Raw genomic sequence first — 13,074 nt, 5'->3', positions numbered from 1 at the left:
CACTCCCTGGCCACAGCAGAGAGCTGGCCTGGAAGAGGGGCAATCGGGACAGAATCCGGCACCCCGACCGGGACTAGAACCCGGTGTGCCGGCGCCACTAAGTGGAGGATTAGCCTATTGAGCCACGGCGCCAGGCAAAATCAGTTTTTCTTATTTTATATGATAAGTAGATAAGGCAGAGAGCAATACTGAGGATATTTTTGATAAGAGGATAGTATCAGACTAGGTCACGACATTCTCATTCACTGCTTACAGCTGTCTAACTCTTCTTCCATGTCTTTTCCTGTGGATATGAAAATACATGATCTAAAATGTATTTTTAATAAAAAATGAGAACCTAATTTGTACAATTATTTTGAAAAAATCTGTTTATTTATAAGTCAGAATTAAAGAGATCTATCTCTTTCTTTCTTTTTCTTTTCTTTCTTTCTTTTTTTTTTTTTTGGACAGGCAGAGTGGAGAGAGAGAGACAGAGAGAAAGGTCTTCCTTTGCCGTTGGTTCACCCTCCAATGGCTGCCGCAGCAGGCGCACCGCGCTGATCTGATGGCAGGAGCCAGGTACTTCTCCTGGTCTCCCATAGGGTGCAGGGCCCAAGCACTTGGGCCATCCTCCACTGCACTCCCTGGCCACAGCAGAGAGCTGGCCTGGAAGAGGGGCAACTGGGACAGAATCCAGCGCCCCAATCGGGACTAGAACCTGGTGTGCCGGCGCTGCAAAGCGGAGAGATCTATCTCTTTCATCCTCTAGTTCACTCCCCAAATGGCTACAACAACCTGTCCTAAGCCAGGCCAAAGCCAGGAGCCTGGAGCTTCTTTCCAGTTTCCCACATGGGTGGTAAGAATTCAAGCACTGGATCTTTCCCAGGCTCATTAGCAGGGAGCTGGATCAGAAGTGGAGCAACTGGGTTCTGAACCACTGCCCATATGGAATGCCTATGCTGCTGATGGTGGCTTAACCTGCTGTGCCACAACACCAGTTCCTTGCAACTTTTTTGTTGTTGTTAGAGATTTTATTTATTTGAAAGAGTCACGGAGAGGTCTTCCATCTGCTGGTTCACTTCCCAAGCAGTTGCAATGGCCAGGGCTTGAGCCAGGCTGAAGCCAGGAGCTTCTTCCAAGTCTCCCATGTGGGTGGCAGGGGTCAAAACTCTTGGGCCATCCTCTGATGCTTTTTCCTAGGCCACCATCAGGGAACTGAATTGGAAGTAGAGTAGCAGGGGCTTGAACCTGCACTCAATATGGGGTGCCAGCACTTTGAGAGGCAGCTATGCCACAGTGCTAGCCCACAACTTTTTAATTTAAAAATTTGTTTGAGAGGCAGGCAGAGAAAGAGAGCTACTATTTGCTAGTTTATACTCTGAATGCCTCCAATGGATGGCTTTGGACTAAGGCTGAAGCTGTGAGGTGGAGACTCAATTCAAGTTTCCTGCATAGATAACCAGGGACTCAACTGTTTGAACCATGACTGCTGCTTCCCAGGGTCTGTATTATCACGAAGCTGAAGTCAGGAGCCTGAGCCACTATCAAACACAGGTACTACCATGTGGGGCCATGGGCACCCTTAACTGGTATCTTAATCATTAGGCTAAATGCCTTTCCCTACAACTTGGTGTTTTTTTTTTTTTTTTTTTTTTAAGATTTATTTATTTATTCGAAAGGCAGAGTTACAAAGAGGCTGAGGCAGAGAGAGAGAGAAGTCTTCCATCCTCTGCTTCACTCCCCAAATGGCTGAACCAACCAGAGCTGGGCTAATCTGAAGCCAGAACTTCTGGGTCTCCCATGCAGTACAGGGGCCCAAAGACTTTGGCCATCTTCTACTGCTTTCCCAGGCCATAGCAGAGAGCTGTATTGGAAGTGGAGGCTCCGGGACTCAAACTGGCACCCATTTTGGATGCTGGCACTGTAGATGGTGGCTTTTCTTCTACACCACAGTGCCAGCCCCACAACTTCTTTTTGTGTTTTGTTTTATTTTGTTTTGTTTACTTGACAGGCAAAGTTATAGACAGTGTGAGAGAGAGACAAAGAGAAAGGTCTTTCTTCCGTTGGTTCACCCCCCAAATGGCCATTGCAGCCGGAGCTGTGCCGTTCCAAAGCCAGGAGCCAGGAGCCTCCTCCTGGTCTCCCATGTGGGTGCAGGGGCCCAAGCACTTGGGCCATCTTCCACTGCCTTCCCAGGCCACAGCAGAGAGCTGGACTGGAAGAGGAGCAACCGGGACTAGAACCCGGTGCCCATGTGGCATGCCGACTCTGCAGGCAGAGGATTAACCAAGTGAGCCACGGCACCGGTCTACAACTTATTTTTTTAATAATTATCATGGTCATGTGTCTAGGAGTGCACATATAGATTTAACTTTTTGATGACTGCCCATAGATCTGTTAGTACCAATGACTTTAAAATAATTAAGTAAATTGTTAGGAGGGCTATCAGATCTTCATACTATCTTCTAATAACAAACTGTCTTAATATTAGGTTACTCCAGATATCCAGTAGTAATGCAATAGCCTAAATTGAATTGTGGTGATAATTTTGAGTGAAATTTTAGAACTAAAGGTTCTATTTAACTTAGTGCAAACATCTCAGTTTGTTTTAAAAAAAGAAGCAACAAAGTTTTAAAATAAATGTTTTTAAGTATTTAATTTCATTTTATTTGAAAGACAGAGATGGACAAAGAAATTGTCCGTCCACTGGTTCATTCCCCAAATGTTTTCAGCAGCTAAGGCTGGCGCAGGTTGAAGCCAAGAGCCCAAACTCAATCCAGGTTTCCCTATGTGAGTAGCCTGGACCCAAGTACATTAGCACATTATCAGGAAGTAGGATTAGAAGTAGGGCCTGGACTCAAACCTTGTCATTCCAGTGTGGGATGTTGGGTTCCGAGTTATCATCTTAACTGCTGCACTAAATTCCTTCCCCTCAGTGGTGCTTTATGGATATAGTATTTTTTTTCTTTTATTTATTTATTTTGACAGGCAGAGTGGACAGTGAGAGAGAGTCTTTTTGCTTATTAATTTTTAAAAGATCCAAGTTATAGGTTTTTCAATTCATAAATGTTTAGATATATTGAACAAAAGCAAATTGATTGTAAGTATTTCTTTATTTGAGAGGTAATGAGACAGACAAGTTAGTTAACTCCCAAATGCTCCTGATTGGGCCAGGGTAAATTCTGGAACCAGAAGTCAATCCTATGGATGACAGGGACCCAACTTCTGAGCTATCACCTCCTAGTGTGCACATTAGCAAGAAGCAGGAATCAGAAGCAGAGCCACGACTTGAGCACAGGCACTCTAAAATGAGATGTAGATGTCTTAATCACTGTGCCAATGACTGCCCCGCAAAACTACTTTTAATAATTATTAGCCTGTTTTCTGGATGTGCTTTTTTTTATTTTAGGAGTCACATGATGCATTATTGGAATTTGGGAATAATAACCTACAAATATTGGTTCATGTTACCAAGGAAGGGGTATGGAAAAACCCAGTTCTTCTTAAGATTCTGTCTCAACAGCCAGTAGAAACAGAAGAAGGTAAGTCTTAAAACTTTATTGACTGCATTAGAGGAGGATTTAGTGCTAATTGAAATCAACTGTGGTTAAAAATTTAACTATTTGCATTATTGATTTAGTTACTTAAGTAGAGATTCTTGTGTTTTTAGGTATTGTTTTAATTTTCCCTTTGTACTTATTATAAAACGTTGCATTTTGTAACAACATTCATATAAAACTCCTGAAGTTGAAATCTGTAATCTACTTTAGTCCTTGGTACATGGCACTGTCTTGCTTATGATTTGACCACTAGTTGCACCAGTTTAGGGCCAGGAAAATAATTGCTTTTTTATTTTTTACTTATGAAATCATTGGTATTATACATTTTATAAAAATACAAAGAATGAAGTTTTTTAATTAACTTTTTTTCTTTTAAAGATTGATTTATTTATTTGAAAGAGTTACAGAGAGAGCAGGAGAGATATCTTCTCTCTGCTGGTTCACTTCCCAAATAGCCACAGAGGCCAGGGCTGGGCCTGGATGAAGCTAAGAGCCAGGAGTCAGGAGCTTCATCTTTGTCTCCCACATGTGTGTTAGGGCCCAGACACTTGGGCCACCTTCCACTGCCTTCCGAGACCATTGGAAGGGAACTAGATCAAAAGTGGAACAACTAGGATATGAACTGGTGTGCTAGCATTGCAGGTGGCAGCTTTAGCCACTGTGTAACACCAACCCTATAGAACTTTTTAAAAATGATTATTTGAAACACAGAGGGAGAGACAAAAGAAAGATCTCCTATCCCTGAGTACACTCCCCAGATATTTGCAATGGATGGGGCTTGGCTGAAAACAAAGCTGGAGCCAGGAACACAATTCAAGTCTCCCTAGTGAGTGGCAGGAGCTCAGTTATCCATTGCAGCCTCCCAGAATCTAACCTTTCTGGTAGGAAGCTAGAGTCAGGAGCCAGAGCTAGGAATCTAACCAAGGTTCTCCTATAAGGGACAAGGGCATCTGTGTGTGTGTGTTTTAAGGGGAAGGGTTTATTGGTGGGGAAACCCAACAGACTGGAGGGAAGGGGTGAAGAAGGATAAAGAGAACACATGTCCGGGAAATGGTCATAATATCCCTTTGTCAGGGGCTGGGTAGGGAAGTAGGAGTGGCGACTCCCATTAGGGTGGAGATGGAACTGACACCACTGGTTGGACCATGAGGTTCAGGATCAAAGCCTACTGTGCAGTGTGGCGACAGAAGTCAAGGCCTAATGTGGCGTCTGGGTCACAGATTTTAGCGCCACAAATAAGACCACCATTTTTTTCTTTTTCTTTTTTAAAGATTTATTTATTTATTTGAAAGAGTTACACAGAGAGGAGAGGCAGAGAGAGAGAGATCTTCCATCTTCTGGTTCACTCCCTTATTGACCACAGTAGCCGGAGCTGCACCAATTTGAAGCCAGGGGCCAGGAGCTTCTTCCAAGTCTCGCACATGGGTGCAGGGGCCCAAGGTCTTGGGCCATCTTTTACTGCTTTCCCAGGCCATAGCAAAATACAGGATCGGAAAGGAGCAGCCAGGACTAGAACCGGCACCCATATGGCATGCTGGCGCTTCAGGCCAAGGCTTTTACCCGCTGGGCCACAGCACTGGCCCCAAGACCACCATTTTACTAACATTCCCTCCTTTTGTTTTTTATAAAGCAAGAGTTGTATGGGATTACATTAGCCCCAAAAGTCCAGGAGGGGTGGAGGGACAATGATCTGATAAGAGCATTCTAATAACTGCTAAGAAGTTAAGCTAAGCATCTTAACCATCTTAAGAAGGAAGTTTTTTCCCCAAAGTTGTCAATTTGAGACCAGAAAAATTTGGATTTGAGTTAGTATTTGCAATTTAGACACTAATCGTACCTCATTTGATACAGCCAACAATTGTAACTTCATTTACTTCTAGTGAATGGAAAGTTCAAAGAATCACATTCTGTTAAATTTTATTTCTGAAATAAAAACAGATTTCAGAACAATTATTATACTGAGATATCTTTAATTTAGATGTCTTTATATATTTTAAGGCATCAACAAACAGTTTGAATGCTAGTGTCTTAAAATATGCATCAAGTTTTACCACCTGCTGGTATATATGTGCCTTTTGCACCTTTTTATACAGCGAGAAGATTAGCATAGGGGCAATTAGATTTTCTTCTCTAGTAATTCTGCTTATTGCACTGATAGAGAGCAAGGGAAAAGGCTGTTAAATTGAAATGAGATTTGTGTTGAGGTCCTCAATAAATGACATCCCTTTGTAAATTCAGGCAAATGAAAGTTATAATACGAACCATGTTGATAGAAGTAGTAGAGGACAAAGCCAAGTAGTTTCAACAGCATCCCAGAATTACGCAGTACAAATAAGTCTTGATAGGGCAGGGAAGAATGCATGTTGTATATAGGCAGGTCCAAGTCTGGGAGTGAAAAAATATGAAATTGAGTTAAGCATCCTCAGTATTTCTTCTGGTGCACTAATCAAATGTCTCCTCACCTCTGGAGTTATTAGTAATTCATTTTTTTCACATTAAAAAAAATCAAAAATGGAGAGAATCATGATTTAACCAAAATACAATGGTATTCTCTCAGTAAATATCAGTTAAGCACCCACTGTCTGTAAGACTTTTAAGTACTGCCATATCTAGGGAATAAGGGTTACAGAATAAGTGGTGGGCAGCAACCTGTGGCCTTAGCCTAATTTCATACCAAAAGATTGGAGAGCGGAGCTGGTTTTTTTTTTTTTTTTTTTTTAAGATTATTTATTTGAAAGTCAGAGTTACACAGAGAGAGAAGGGGAGAGAGAGAGAGAGAGAGAGAGAGAGAGAGAGAGAGAGAGAGGACTTCCATCCAATGGTTCACTACCCAGTTGGCCACAATGGCTGGAGTTGCGTGATCCGAAGCCAGGGGCCAAGAGCTTCTTCTGGGTCTCGCACGCAGGCACAGGGGCCTAAGGACCTGGGCCATCTTCTGCTGCCTTCCCTGGCCATAGCAGAGAGCTGGACAGGAAGTGGAGCAGCCAGGTCTAGAACCGGCTCCCATATGGGATGCTGGCACTTCAGGCCAGAGTGTTAACCCACTGCGCTACAGTGCCGGCCCCCAAAGTTTCTTTTGTATATACTACCCCTGTATAGATATTAGCATACTTGACATCACAAAGAGGTAAAGCCACTGCCTGCAGTGCCAGCACGCCATATGGGAGCCGGTTCAAGTCCCAGCTGCTCCACTTCTGATATGGCTCTCTGCTGTGGCCTGGGATAGCAGTAGAAGATGGCCCCTGCACCTGCTTGGGAGACCCAGAAGAAGCTCTTGATTCCTGGCTTTGGATCAGTGCAGCTCCTGCTGTTGCGTCCAACTGGAGAGTAAGTCAGCGGATGGAAGACCTCTCTCTCTTTGTCTCTCTCTGTGCCTCTCTTTTACTCTGCCTTCCAAATAAATAAGTAAATTAAAAAAAAAAAAGAGGTAATTATCATCTCATTGTTTTTTGTTCAATAAAGTCATAATCAGAAGTGTGAAAGTACAGTTTTCAACCTCCAAAAACTGAATGCTTTTCAATTTAGTGTTTTTTTAAATTAAAAAAGCCTGTAAACATTTAATTGCACCTTAAGTGTTACTGTTTTACCTTATGATGTATATATGAGATGTCATGATGTTTGCACCTTAGTTATAAATGCTTTAGAAGAAAACCTAGGTAAACAAACATTTCAAAACAGTTCAGTTGTTGAATCTAGGTGGGAGGGAGGGCATAGGATTTTTAAAATTATATTGAAGTATTTGAAAAAATAAAATACAGAAAGACTCACAAATGAGGGAGATTTTTCAATGAGTGTTTGTATGTTTAAATTATTTGTTTATTTGAGAGGCGGATAGCAGGAAGGACGGTCTGCTTTAACCCTCCAAACACCCTTAATGGTCAGGGCTGCACTAAGCCTAGGTAAAGCTGAGAGTCAGGAGCTCAGTACAGGTCTCCTGTGTGAGTAGCAGGGACCCAGTCAGCTTGAGCCACCTCCCGGGGTCTGTATTTGCTGAAAGCTGGAGTCAGGAACTGGAGCCAGGTATGGACGGAATCCAGATACTCTAATATGGGACGTGGGCATCTTAATCCACATCTTAACTGCTAGGTTACATGCCTACCTCTCAGTGTATGTTTAATTATATTAAATATTATAGATATGGGTAGATTTTCTTTTAAAAAGTAAACTTAACATTAATATCATAGAAGTATTTTAAAAGGGGCTGATGCTATGGTGTACTGGGTTAAGCCACTGTCTATGCTTCCAGGTATCCTATGGGCATCAGTTTGAGTCCCAGCTGCTTCACTTCTGATCCAGCTCCTTACTAATGCACATGGGAAAGTAGCAGAGAATGGCCCAAGAATTTGGAACACTGCACCCACGCGAGAGCACCCATGTGGGCTTAAGTCTGGCCCAGCTCCAGCCATGCTGGCCATTTGGAGAGAGAACCAGTGGCTGCAAGATCTCTCTTTTTGTCTTTCTCTTAATTCTGCTTTTTAAGTGAAAAATAAATCTTTAAATAAATATACTACTTAAATTTTTTTAAAAAGCTTTTTTAAAAAAGCTTTCTTTATTTAAAAGGCGGAGTTACAGGGAGAGACAGAGAGAAATCTTTCATCCTCTGGTCCATTCCCTAAATGGCTGCAAAGTTTGACCGCAACATCTGGGGCTGGGCCAGGCTGAAGCTAGGACCCAGGAGCTTCTTCCAGGTCTCCCACATGGGTGCAGCAGCCCTAGAAGTTGGGCCATCCTCCACTGCCTTCCCAAGCACATTAGAAGGAAGCTGGATTGGAAATGGAGCAGCTGGCACTCAAACAGGTACCCATGTGGAATGCTAGTGCTGCTGGTGGCTTTTCCAGCAGTGACACAGCATTTAGCCACCCAAATTTTAAACTTTTAAAGAAAGATTTATTTGAAAGGTCAAGTTACGGAGAGAGAAATGGAGAGAGTGATCTTCCATCTGCTGGTTCACTGCACAAATGGCCACAACAGCCAGGGGTGAGCCAGGCCAAAGCCAGGAACCTGGAACTCCATCCAGGTCTCAAATATGAGTGCAAGGGCCCATGCACTTGGGCCATCTTCTGCTTTCTCAGGTACATTAGCAGAGAGCTGAATCTGGCATAGAGCAGCTGGGACTCAAAACTGGCGTCTATAGAGGGTGCCAGCGTCACAGGCAGCAGCTTAACCTGCTGGACCGTAAAGCCAACCCCTAAAAAATAAGTTTTATTTTATTTGAAAGAGATACAGAGATCTATCCATGAATTTACTTCCCAAATGCTTGTAGTGGCCATGACTGGCCAGGCCAAAGCCAAAAGCGTGAAACTCAATCCAGGTCTCCCACATGGGTGGTAGGGACCCAACTATTTGAGCCCATCACTCACTGCCTCTGAAGGTGCACATTAGAAGAAAGCTGGATTGGAAGTGGAGGAACTGCGATTTGAACCAGAAATCATATGGGACATGTGCATTCTAAGTGGCATCTTAACCACTAGACTAAACAACTGCCCCTTGAAATTGTTTTTATAGAGACAAAGGCAGAGAGAGGTCTTTCATCCTCTGGTTCACTCTCCAAATGGCACAACAGCCAGAGCTGGACCAGTCTGAAGCCAGGAGCCAAGATCTTCTTCCTGATCTCCCACACAGGTGCAGGGGCCCAAGCACTTAGCCATCTTCTGATTTCCCAGGTCATAGCAAAGAGCTGGATCAGAAGTGGAACATCTGAAACTTGAACCGGCACCCATATGAGATGCTGGCACTACAAGCAGCGGCTTTACCCATTAATGCCACAGCTTGAACCCCTTAAAATTATTTTCTAAAATATAAGATTGAACTGAGTGTTAAAAATTGATTCAGCGCTAGTTAGACATTGTCATAATTATCTTTTAATTCCATTTTCTGTGAACTTTTTTCTTTTAGCATTTTTTATTTATTTATTTGAAAGGTGGAGTTAACAGAGAGAGTGGGAGGGACATAGAGAGTTCTTCCATTCACTTGTTCACTTTCCTGGCTCAAGCTAACAGCAAGGCTTGAGCCAGGCCAAAGCCAGGAAACTGGAATTCCTTCTGAGTCTCCCATGTGGGTGGTGGAGGCCTAAGCACTTGGAAATTGCTGCTTTCCAAGACACTTTAACAGGGAGCTGGATTAGAAGTAGTGCAGGGCCCAGCAATGTGGCATTGCAGGTAAAGCTTGCACCTGCAGTGCTGGCATCCTGTATGGGTGCTGGTTCAAGTCCTGGCTGCTGCACTTCCAATCCAGCTCTCTGCTATATCCAGGGAAAGCAGTAAAAGAGTAGAAGATGGCCCAAGTCCTTGGACCCCTGCACCCGCATGGGAAACCTGAAAGAAGCTCCTGTCTCCTGGCTTCAGATCTACACAGCTCTGGCCACTGCAGCTACCTGGGGAGTGAACCAGCTATAGTCTGTCTGTCTTTCTGTCTGTCTGTCTCTCTCTCTCTAATTCTCCCTTTCAAATAAAACAAATAAATCTTAAAAAAAAAAAAATAGAAGTGCAGCCAGGATTCCAACAGGCATATAAAATACAGCGTTGCAGGTGGTGGCTTCATCCACTGAGCCAAAACGCTGGCCCCAGTCTGAGATTTTGAAAATACCCTTGTATTGATAAAATAGTTTTACCTCCTAGAAATAATAGCTCTAATTTTTAGATTTGTAGAGCCTACCATTGGACACTATTTTAGTGCTTTCATCTCCCTTTTTTAATTCATAAAACAGGTAAGATGTTACACATACCCAAGACTATGTAGATAAAATTGTGGAGGCAAAATTTGAGGCCAAATGAGTTGCTAAAATTTTTTTTTTAAGATTATTTGAATGGTGGAGTGGGAGAGACAATGACAGAGAAGGAGATACATATTTTGTATTTGCTGATTTACTACCCAAATGACTGCAGTGGATAGGACTGGTCTAGGATAAAGCCAGGAGCCCCAATGTCCATCTGGGTCTCCCACTTGGGTCGCAGGGGCCCAAGCACTTTGAGCCATCCTGTGTTGCTCTCCCGGTGCAGTAGCAGAGAGCTGAGCAGCTGGGATTTGAAATGATGCTCTGATATGGGATGCAGAGCATAACCTGCTGTACCACAGCACTGGCTCTCAAGATGCTAAAAATTTTTTGTTGGGAATCGATGAAACTTAGTTGCTAAGCACATGGATTTGTTAAATATCTGTGGTTTATGAGGCATTGTGCTTATTGTAGGGAATACAAAAATTAAATTTGGTCCCAAATAGCAGATAATATAATAAATGAGATACAAGTAATAGTGATTACTATTCAACATTTACTATGTGTCTGGCCTTGGGTTAAGTATCTGTATCACTGGTATTTTATTTGTGATTCTTTGATCTCTGTGAAGTGGGTATTACTCTTAATTTTTTTTTTTTTTTAATGAGAGAAAAGAGAGAGGTAGAGACACATACAGAGACTCTCCAAATGGCTGCAACAGCCAGGGCTGGGCTAGCTAAAAGCTAGGAACCCAAAACTTCATCCAGGTCGCCTACATGGGTGACAGGGGTCCAGGTACTTGAAGTATGTTCCACTGCTTTCCCAGGTGCATTAACAGGGAGCTGGATCAGAAGTAGATGAATCGGGACTCTCACTGGTGTTCATATGGGATGCCAGCATCAAAGGCCAAGTGGCTTAAGCCACTGTACCATGATGCCAGGCCCTTCTAACCTAGGTGAAAAAAACGAGTTTGGAGAGGTAAGGCAGTGTATCGGGTTTCATGACTGTGTGTCAGAATCAGGATTCAACCTGAGATCAGGCATTCCAAAACCTGTTTCTTAACCTTATATATTATAATCCCTTATCTCTGTAGCTAAAGAGAAAACTAAATGTGATAAAAGAAGTAAATGCTGTGGAGACTTAGAAGGGGATGTATTGTATAGATAATATGCTTGTTTTCAGGTGTGTTATCTTCTGTGGTAATGCTTACAACTTTATAGGGAGATAAGTAGAGCAGAATCTTTTTTTTTTTTTTTTTAAGACTAATTTGAATAAGTTACAGAAGAGAGAGGTAGGGAGATAATCTTCCATCCGCTAGTTTACTCCCAGAAAGACTGCAACAGCTGTGGCTCTGCCAGGCTGAAGCCAGGAGCTTCATATGAGTCTCCCACTTGGGTGGCAGGAGCCCAAGTAATAAACTGGACCATCTTCTGCTGCTCTCCCAGACACATTAGCAGGGAGCTGGACCAGAAGTGGATAAGTGCTCACTCATGGTGTCACAAGCAGCACCGTAACCTGATGTACCCCAGTGCTGGCCCCTAGAGCAGAATCTTATATTAGGTAGGGTAGGGTACAGGGGGAGATGTGGCAGAAGTGATATGGAAAAATTAAATCATTGAGAGTTAAGAAATTGCTAGGACACAATAACTTAGTTTTCTTAAAGGAGGTGGTGAGGAAGGATAATCTCAAATTTTATTTTTATGTAATTGAGAGAATACTAGTACTGAAAATAGAACTAAGTAAGGAGAAGCTATTTGAGTAGGGAGTATGACTGTAAGTTTATTTATGGAGTTTAGTGATTATGTGAAGAAAATGAATATTCCCTGCATGCCTTTTGACTTTGGCTACATTTTAGAATATCCATGGAATTTCAATTAAAAAAAAATAGATTTACCAAGATGCAGACTCCGCTTGGTAAATCTCCAGAGCTGGATCTCTGGGATCCAGAACTTTCTAAAGTGCCGTAGGAAATGGACACTCGTGTTGCTAGTGGTACAATTTCTAAAGAGCAATGTGACTTTATAGGTCTGCATTGCAAATGAATGAAGCCTCTAACCATTTCTCAAAATTTGTTCTATGGATGTTTTTGTTTTGTTTTGTTTTTTTGACAGGCAGAGTGGACAGTGAGAGAGAGACAGAGAGAAAGGTCTTCCTTTGCCGTTGGTTCACCCTCTAATGGCCGCCGCGGCCAGCGCGCTGCAGCCGGCGCACCACCCTGATCCGATGGCAGGAGCCAGGTGCTTCTCCTGGTCTCCCATGGGGTGCAGGGCCCAAGCACTTGGGCCATCCTCCACTGCACTCCCTGGCCACAGCAGAGAGCTGGCCTGGAAGAGGGGCAACTGGGACAGAATCCGGTGCCCCGACCAGGACTAGAACCCGGTGTGCCGGTGCCGCAAAGCGGAGGATTAGCCTAGTGAGCCGCGGCGCCGGCCTTCTATACATGTTTTAACATGTGAAATGACCTGTGTACAGTGTTGTAAATTGTGTTATTGATGATTGCCAAAGATTTGTAAACAACTTGTAAGCACATCAGTAGGAGGATTGGTTAATTAAATTCAGTGTATCAACACAGTGGAATACTATTTTGTCCCATAAATTCAATTTAAATTTTTCCCCAGAAACCTTTTATTTAAGTTTTACAAACTTCATGCATTTCATAAATACAACCAGGAACACAGTAATTGCGATTCTTCCCACTGTGCCCACACTCCCACAATGACTCCTACCCTTCTTCCTCCTCCCACTCCTATGCCTATTCTTATTTTTCACTAAGATCTGTTTTCACTAAGATCTATTGTACAACAAAAACAAAGCCGGAGGCAT

At 42.9% G+C, this 13,074-nt stretch overlaps 1 protein-coding gene across 3 annotated transcripts in view; it reads left to right on the top strand.

Moving 5' to 3' along the window:
- Window positions 1–13,074, top strand: part of RLF (RLF zinc finger) — a 103,692-nt gene that overhangs the window by 38,569 nt on the left and 52,049 nt on the right. For 2 of the 3 annotated variants that reach the window (XM_002715189.5, XM_070078697.1), the window contains exon 4: window positions 3,389–3,521. In XM_002715189.5, coding sequence (XP_002715235.2) covers window positions 3,389–3,521 — 133 coding nt within the window. Of the gene's footprint in view, window positions 1–3,388; window positions 3,522–13,074 lie in introns of those variants that run through there. The other variant, XM_051856646.2, reaches the window with a different exon arrangement.

Source organism: Oryctolagus cuniculus, chromosome 7, assembly GCF_964237555.1.
Source record: "Oryctolagus cuniculus chromosome 7, mOryCun1.1, whole genome shotgun sequence".
Lineage (NCBI taxonomy): Eukaryota > Metazoa > Chordata > Mammalia > Lagomorpha > Leporidae > Oryctolagus > Oryctolagus cuniculus.
Note: the sequence above shows the minus strand (reverse complement) of the source record. Positions and strands in the feature narration are given on the sequence as shown.